Source organism: Ceratotherium simum, chromosome 36, assembly GCF_057802395.1.
Source record: "Ceratotherium simum simum isolate JZ-2026a chromosome 36, ASM5780239v1, whole genome shotgun sequence".
NCBI lineage: Eukaryota > Metazoa > Chordata > Mammalia > Perissodactyla > Rhinocerotidae > Ceratotherium > Ceratotherium simum.
The window spans coordinates 17,825,613-17,834,983 of record NC_141935.1 but is presented as its reverse complement, the minus strand read 5'-3'; the positions used below and the strand labels follow the sequence as shown (position 1 = coordinate 17,834,983).

General features: G+C 36.0%; 1 protein-coding gene across 1 annotated transcript in view; it reads right to left on the bottom strand.

Moving 5' to 3' along the window:
* Positions 1 to 2,697: 2,697 nt before the first annotated feature.
* LYPLAL1 (lysophospholipase like 1) overlaps positions 2,698 to 9,371 on the bottom strand; it is a 45,306-nt gene continuing 38,632 nt past the window's right edge. Inside the window, exon 5 of the mRNA XM_004439664.3 lies at positions 2,698 to 9,338. Coding sequence (XP_004439721.1) covers positions 9,099 to 9,338 — 240 coding nt within the window. The 3' untranslated portion in view covers positions 2,698 to 9,098. The remainder of the gene's footprint in view (positions 9,339 to 9,371) is intronic.

Sequence of the window (9,371 nt, the reverse complement as noted above, 5' to 3'; positions counted from 1 at the left end):
ATGAAAGAACCTGTTAAGAAGTTGCAAAGAAAAGCTAGACAGCAATAAAACATCTGAAAACCACATATCTAACAAAAGACTCATATCTGCAACCCTTTGTGTTTCTGTGGTACCTGATGCAATTTCTCCTCTTTCATTTCTAATTTTATTTATGTAAAGCCTTCTCTCTTCTTTTCTTAGTGAGTCGGCTAAGGGTTTGTCAATTTTGTTTATCTTCTCAAAGAACCAGATCTTAGCTTCATCGATCCTTTCTACTGTTCCTCTTTTGTTTGTTCCAATTTCATTTATTTCTGCTCTAATTTTCATTATTTCCCTTCCTCTACTGACTTTGGGCTTCGTTTCTTCTTCTTTTTCTAGTTGTTAGGTGTAGTTTAAGATTGCTTATTTGAGATTTTTCTTGTTTGTTAATGTGGGCCTGTATTGCTATGAATTTTCCTCTTAGGACTGCTTTTGCTGCATCCCACATGAGCCGGTATGGTGTATTTTCATTTTCATTTGTCTCCAGATATTCTTTGATTTCTCTTTTAATTTCTTCGATGATCCATTGGTTGTTCAGTAGTATGTTGTTTAGTCTCCACGTTTGTCACTTTTCCAGCTTTTTTCTTGTAGTTGACTTCTAGTTTCATAGCATTATGATTGGAAAAGATGCTTGTTATGATTTCAATCTTCTTAAATTTATTGAGTCTTGCCTTGTTTCCCAACATATGGTCTATCTTGGAGAATGTTCCACATGCACTTGAGACGAATGTGTACTCTTGTTGATTTTGGATGGAGCCTTCTATATATATCTATTAAGTCCATCTGGTCTAGTTTTTCATTTAGTTCCACTATTTCCTGGTTGACTTTCTCTCTAGTTGATCTATCCATTGATGACAGTGGGGTGTTAAAGTCCCCTACTATTATTGTGTTGCTGTTAATGTCTCCTTTTTGGTCAATTAATAGTTGATTTATCTACTTGGGTGCTCCTGTGTAGGGTGCATATATAAGTGTTATATCCTCTTTGTGGAATGTCCCTTTTATCATTATATACTGGCCCCCTTTGTCTCTCATCATTTTTTTTATCTTGACATCTACTTTGTCTGGCAACACCTGCTTTCGTTTGTTTGTCATTAGCTTGGAGTACTGGCCTTCATCCCTTCACTCTAAGCTTGTGTTTGTCTTTAGAGCTGAGATGTTTTTCCTGGAAGCAGCAAATTGTTGGGTCTTACTTTTTAATCCATCCAACCACTCCATGTCTTTTGATTGGGGAATTCAATTTACTTACATTTAGAGTGATTATTGATATATGAGGGCTTAATGCTGCCATTTTATTGCTTGTTTTTCAGTTCTTATGTATCTCCCTTGTTTCTCGTCCCATGTATTTTGGACTGCCAATTCAGTTTTCTGGCTCTGTATGATGGTTTTCTCAGTTTTCTCTTTATTTATCATTTGTATCTTTGTTCTAATTTTTTGTATAGTGGTTACTGTGAGGTTTGTATAAAAGATCTCATAGATGAGATAGTCCATTCCTTGATGGCCTCTTGTTCTGCTAGTCTAGGCAGGTTTCATCCCTTTCCTCTTCCCCTTCTATGTTGTTGTTATCACAACTTATTCCGTTATGTGTTGTGAATCCGTGCTTAAAATGAAGTGATAATATTTATTTTTGATGTTTCCCTTCCTTTTATCTTTAGAGTTATAATTGTTTGCTAATCTGTTCTGAAAGAGTTGCAATTTCCTGATTTTGTCTGCCTATTTATCTCCTTGCTCAAGGCTTTGTAAGCCCTTTCTTCTTTTTTTTTTTTTTCAGGTATGAGGGCCTTCTTGATCAAATCTTGTGTGTGTGTGGGAGTCTTGTGGCAATGAACCCCCTCAGCTTTTGTTTATCTGGGAAAGACTTTATTTCTCCATCATATCTGAAGGATATTTTTGCTGGATATAGTATTCCTGGCTTACAGTTTTTGTCCTTCAAAATTTTGAATGTATCATTCCACTTTCTCCTAGCCTGTAAGGTTCCTGCTGAGAAATCAGCTGAAAGCCTGATAGGGGTTCCTTTGTAGGTTACTTTCTTTTGTCTTGCTGCCCTCAATATTTTTCTTTTGTCATTGGCTTTTGTCAGCTTTAATAATTTATGCCTTAGAGAATGTCTTTTTACATTGATGTAATTAGGAGTTCTGTTGCCTTTTTTACATGTAATTTCACCTCCTTCTCCAGGTTTGGGAATTTCTCAGTTATTATTTCTCTGCACAACCTCTCTGCTCCTTTTGCCCTCTCTTCTCACTCTCGAAAAAGACTCATATCTAAAATGTACAAAAAAACTCTCAAAACTCAACAAACAAAAACAAAAACCAAAAATACAATTAGATCATGGGCAAAAGATGTGAAGTAACATTTACCAAAGAGGATACAGAGATGGCAAATAAGCATAGGAAAAGATGTTCAATGTCACCAGCCATTAGAGAAATGCACATTTTTACCATAATAAGATATCACTATGTAGCCATTAGAACAGCTAAAATAAAAAATAGTGACAATACAAAATGCTGGTGAGGATGTAGAGAATATTTATCTCTCATACTTTGCTGGTCTGAATATTAGATAGCACAGCTACTCTGGAAATATTTGGCAGTTTCTTAAACATACACTTATCATACAATCGAGAAATCACTGTCCTGGGTATTTATCCCAGAGAAACAAAAACTATGTCCAGACAGAAAGCTGTACAAGAATGTTCACAGCAGCTTTATTTGTAATAATGAAAAATTGGAAGCAATTAAAATGTCCTTCAATGGGCGAAGAGTTTATCAAACTGTAATACGTTCATGTCAAGGAATACTACTCAGCAATAAAAAGAAATGAACTATTGATACATGCAATAATTTGGATGGAGTGAAAAAAGCCAATCTCAAAATGTCACACAAGGTAAAATTACACTTCTGTAACACTCCCAAAATGTCAAATACAGAGATGGAGTACAAATTAGTGGTTGTTAGGGGTTAGAGATGGTGGCAGGGAAAGGGACAGATATGACTATAAAAGTACAAAGGACATCTTTGTGGTGATGGAACAGTTCTGTGTGTTGAGTGAGCTGTTGAATTGTTACCGGATATGAATACCGGGGAATATGAACCATGCCATAGCAAAACATCACAACTGGACTTCACACTCTAGACACTGACTTCTCTGAATGGTCAAGTGAATCCCCGACAGACTGCAAGTTGCTGTTCAAAAAACAGTCTTCTAAAGATAAGTAATGAATGACTCCCAAGTTCTTACCTTCTTTGTTGGACTATGGACAGCAGGCTACTTGGCTACATTAGATTTCAACTGAGGTTCTAGGCACTAACCTTGATTGGTTTACAGCCCTCATTTCCTAGATTCCCCAAAGATTGTATACACATATGTTGGACCAATGTCAATTTCCTGGTTTTGATATTGTATTATAGTTATGTAAGATATAGCCACTGGGAAAAATTGGGTGAGGCTACATGGGACTCCTCTGTATTATCTTTGAAACTTCTTGTGAATTTGTAATTATTTCAAAATAAAAAATTTTATAAAGAAAAAATGTGCTATAAACCCTAAAGTAATCACTAAAATAAAAATACACAGTGTCACAACTAAGAAGCCAGCAAAAAATACAGTCACACGTCACATAACAACGTTTCAGTCAACGACAGACCATATATATGATGGTGGTCACATAAGATTAGTACCATATAGCCTAGGTGTGCAGTAGGCTATTTAGGTTTTAGGCATTTAGGTTTGTGTAGGTACACTCTACGATGTTTGCACAATGATGAAATCGCCTAATGATGCATTTCTCAGAACCTATCCTTGTCGTTAATGACACATGACTGTGCACAATCCAAGGAAGAGGAGGGGGGGCAGAGAAAGAAGAATAAGGGAGTGAAGAAGAAGAGATGGGATATAGAGGAAACACATAGTAGGATGGTAACTTGAAATCCACACGTCAACAATCACATTAAAATGGTCTAAACACTCAATTAGAAAGCAGACACGATCATATTGGATAGAAAAGGAAGGGCTAACTATATTCTGCCTGATGGAAATGCACTTTAAATATACAGACATAAATAGGTTGAAAATAGAAATATGGAAAAGATGCTAGTCTAAAGGAAGCTGGAGTGGCTATATCAGTATCATATAATCAAGATTTCAGAGCAAAGACTATATCAGGGATAAAGATGATCATTTCATAAAGACAAAGAGGTCAATTTTTCAAGAGAACATAATAATCTTATATGTTTATGCATCTAATAACAGAGCTTCAAATACATGAAGGACAAACCTATAGAACTGCAAAGAGAAATAAAAAAATTCAGTTATAGTTGGAAATTTCAATACTTCTTTCTCAACAATTTATAAAACAAGCAGGCACAAAATCAGCAAGGACACACGAGACTCGAACAAGACTATCAACCAACTTGATCTGATTGATATTTACAAAATACTCCACCCAATACCAGCAGCATACACATTTTTCTTGAGTGCACACAACACATTTACCAAGACAGACCATATTATGGGCCATAAACAAGTCTCAATAAATTTTAAAAGGTTTCAAATCATACAAAGTATGCTCTCTGACCACAGTGGATTTAAATTAGAAACCAATAACAAAGATCTGCAGAATATTTCCAAGAATTCAGAAACAAAATAACATACTTTTATTTATATATTTATTTATTTTGTGAGGAAGATCAGCCCTGTGCTAACATTTGCCAATTCTCCTCTCTTTTTGCTGAGGAAGACTGGCCCTGGGCTAACATCCGTGCCTATCTTCCTCCACTTTATACGGGACACCGCCACAGCATGGCTTGCCAAGCGGTGCGTCGGTGCGTGCCCGGGATCTGAACCGGCGAATCCCGGGCTGCTGCAGTGGAGCGTGCGCACTTAACTGCTTGTGCCACCAGGCCAGCCCCAATAACATACTTTTAAATAACCCAAGGGTTAAAGAATTCAAAAGGGAATTTAGAAAGGATTTTGACGTGAATAAAAATGAAAACATAACATACAAAAAATTGTGGGATGCTGCTAATACAACACTTATGGGGAAATTTAAAGCACCAAAGGAGTATGCTAGAAAAGAAGGTCCCCAACAATGACCTCGGCTTCCATGTTAAGATCCTAGAAAAAGAAGAGAAAATTAAACCCAAATTAAACAGAAGAAAAGAAATAATAAAGATTTGAGCAGAAGTTAATGAAATAGAAAACAGAAAATCAAAGAAATCAAAAACTGGTTCCCTGACTATATCAATAAAATTGGTAAACCTCTACCCAGACAGATCAAGAAAAAAGGAAAAAAAGACAAAAATTACCAATATCAGGAATGAGAGAGGTGCTCATCACTACACTTTCTACAGCTACTAAAAGGTTAATAAGGGAATACTATGGACAACTTCATGCTAAAAAATTTGAAAAAATGGAAAATCAGATGAAATTGATAAATTATTTGAAATACATAAACTATAAAAGCTCACTCATGAAGAAATAGAAAATCTAGCTATTTAAAAAATTGAATTTGTAGTTAAAAATATTCCCACAAAGAAAACCCCAGGCACAGATGGCTTCACTGGTGAATTCTACTGAATATTTAAAGAAGAAATAATAACAATTTTATACAAATTCTTCCAGAAAATTGAAAAGAAGGAAATACTTCCCAATTCATTCTATGAGGCTAGCATTACTCTGATAGCAAAACCAGATAAAGACATTACAGAAAAAGAAAATTACTGGCCAACATTTCTAATGAATACAAAAACAAAAATTTTGAACAAAATGTTAGCAAATAGAATCTAACAATACATAAAAATGATAAACTATGGTTGACTTTAGCCCAGGAATGCAAGGTTGAAAAACAATGTAATTCATCCTATCAACAGACTAAAAAAATCAAATCAAATCATCAGAATAGATGCAAAACAGCATGTCCAAAATCCAACATCCATTTCTGATAAAAGCTCACAGCAAAATAGGAATAGAAAGCAACTTCCTCAAGCTGATAAAGGGCGTCTTTGAAAAACTTTGAGGTTAAACATACTTATGGTGAAAGACTGGATACTTTCCCCTGAAGACCAAAAACAAGGTAAAGATGTCCAATCTTATCACTTTTATAAAACATTGTACTAGAGGTTTCAGCTAGTGCGATAAAACACACAGCAATAACAATAACCAAAAAAAAAGAAAGAAAAACATTAAGATTTGAAAGAAATAAGTAAAATTACTTTTATTTGCAGATCACAGAATCATCTATGTAGGAAACCCTACTAAATCTTTTTTTAAAGTATTATAACTAAATTTTAGCACAGTTGCAGGATACAACATCAATATATAAAAATCAATAGCATATCTATATATTAGCAGTGAACAATAGGAAATTAAAATTTAAAAAAACTGGGGCCAGCCCAGTGGCATAATGGTTAAGTTTACGCACTTGGCTTCGGCAGTCCAGGGTTCGCAGGTTCAGATCCCAGGCGCAGACCTACACACCACTTACCAAGCCATTCTGTGGCAGGCATCTTACATATAAAGTAGAGGAAGATGGGCACGGATGTTAGCCCAGGGGCAATCTTTCTCAGCAAAAAGAGGAGGATTTGCAACAGATGTTACTTCAAGGCTAATCTTCCTCCCAAAACAAAAAAAAGGAAAAAAATACTATTTATAACAGCATCAAAAATACGCAACATTGAAGGATAAATCTGATAAACCACTACTGAAAACCACAAAAATTTCAGAGAGAAATTAATAAAGAACTTAATAGAAATACAATATGTTCATAGATTGGAAGACCCGATATTATTTAGATGTCAATTCTCCCTAAATTGAAGTTGATGGTAAAATTAATAACGACATACAAAGGACTTAGAATAGGCAAAATCACTTTAAAATAGAGTAACAAGAGAAATCAGATATAGAAGATCTGATCTCAAGGCTACTTATAATGGAACAGTAATGAAGTCAATGTGGTATTAGGATAAAGATAGACAAATAGATCCATGGAACATAACACAGTCCAGAAATAAACGTACACATGTATGAACAACTGGCAACAATGAAAAGGCAATTCAGTGGGGAAAAGACAGTCTTTTCAACAAATGGTACTGCAATAATTGGTCAGCCATATACAAAAAAATGAACCTTGATACTTACTCTTACTAAATCCAAAACTTTACTTGAAATTGATCACAGACTAAATATAAGATCTAAAGCTATAAAACTTCTAGAAGAAAATATATGAGAAAATTTTAGTGACCTTGGCTTTCTTAAACATGACATCAAAAGTACAAAGTATAAATGAAAAAATAAATAAATTGGACTTCATCAAATTAAAACCTTTTGCTCTTTGAATTATACTGTAAAGAAAATATAAAGGCAACCTACAGACTAGGAAAAAAATTTAGCAAAACATCTAATATAGAGTTTGTATCTAGCATATATAAAAAACTCTTCCAATGTAAGAAGATAAACAGTCTAATAAAAAATTGGCAAAAGATTTGAATAGATATATCATCAAAGAATTTATATAGATCACAAACATATAAAAATTGCTTAATATCATTAGTCATCAGGAAAATGCAAATTAAAATCACAATGTGATACCACTCTACACCCACTAGAATGGGTAAAATTTAAGACTGGCCATACTGAGTGTTGGCAAGTATCTGCAGTACAACTGGAACTCTAGGACTTGAGCAGAGCAGCAATTGGGTCTAACAGAAAGTGAGCTCCGCTGAGAATCAGAAGGTCCGGAGTCTAGCCTTGGCCCTTGAGGCTTTGGGAAAGTCTTTAATCCTTCTATCCTTACTATCAAATACCAGTAACAACTACTGCATCTATTTCATCAGGCTCTTGTGATGATCAAGTGAGATAATGTTGAAACCACTTTATAAACTTGGAGTCTTATTCTGTCAAAAACTACATAAACATGAATATCTTTGGAAAGGGGATTTACAGAAAGGGGTAGAAAAGATGAAATAATACCATGATAAGTCTTTTCACGTTTTCTCATTGCCCTTATTTAAACTAGCTTAGGGCCGGCCCCATGGCTTAGCGGTTAAGTGCGCGCACTCGGCTACTGGCGGCCCAGGTTCAGATCCCAGGCGCGCACCGATGCACCACTTCTCCGGCCATGGTGAGGCCGCGTCCCACATACAGCAACTAGAAGGATGTGCAACTATGACATACAACTATCTACTGAGGCTTTGGGGAAAAAAAAAAATAATAACCTAGCTTAAATTATTTTTTTAAATTTAAATATTTAATTACTTAAAAGGTCTCCAAATCTTTACAGAAATGTATCTGGAGCCAGGCCCGATGGCCTAGCAGTTAAAGTTTGACACGCTCTGCTTCAGAGGCCTGGATTCGGTTCCCGGGCGCGGAACCACACCACTTGTCTGTCAGCAGCCACGCTGTGGTGGCGGCTCACATAGAAGAACCAGAAGAGCATATAACTAGAATATACAACTATGTACTGGGGCTTTGGTAGGGGGAAAAGGAAGAAAAAAGGAGGAAGATTGGCAACAGATGTTAGCTTAGGGCGAACCTTCCCCTGCAAAAAAAAAAAAAAAAAGCATCTGAAAAATAATACACAGATATTTGTCTAAATTAACGTCAACCATTAATAAGATTATACTACTCTCTGTGGTACATTTCAATAACTAACAAATAAGTCAGTAAACTGTTGATATTTCTTAATATTTTAATTATCATTTATCAAATTATAACTTGGCAATAAAAATCAATTTACAGGAAGCCGGCCCCGTGGCTTGGCGGTTAAGTGCGCACGCTCCGCTGCTGGTGGCGCGGGTTTGGATCCTGGGCCCACACCGATGCACTGCTTGTCCGGCCATGCTGGGGCAGTGTCCCACATACAGCAACTAGAAGAATGTGCAACTATGACATACAACTATCTACTGGGGCTTTGGTGGAAAAAAAGGAGGAGGATTGGCAATAGATGTTAGCTTAGGGCCGGTCTTCCTTGGCAAAAAGAGAAGGATTGGCATGGATGTTAGCTCAGGGCTGATCTTCCCCACACACACACACAAAAAAATCAATTTTCACAAAGACGCTGCATATATACTAACAAAATCAATCTTGACTCATTCATTTTGCCTTTCCATTTCTCCTGGTAGTTTTGTAAGAATCCACGACTTCAGTTTCTCTAGTTCAGCTTTGCTTAGCTCATGGTAAACACCTGGGAAACTATGAAACTTTGTGCTCACTCCCAGAGATTTTAACATCGAGTTTGTCTCTTCACCCCAAGAATGGAGAACTAACTCATCTGCAGTACCATGGCACTGAAACAATTCAGGGAGTACACCATCACTTTTCTGAAGAGCCTAGAGAAGAGGACAGAAAAATGGAAAAGTTTA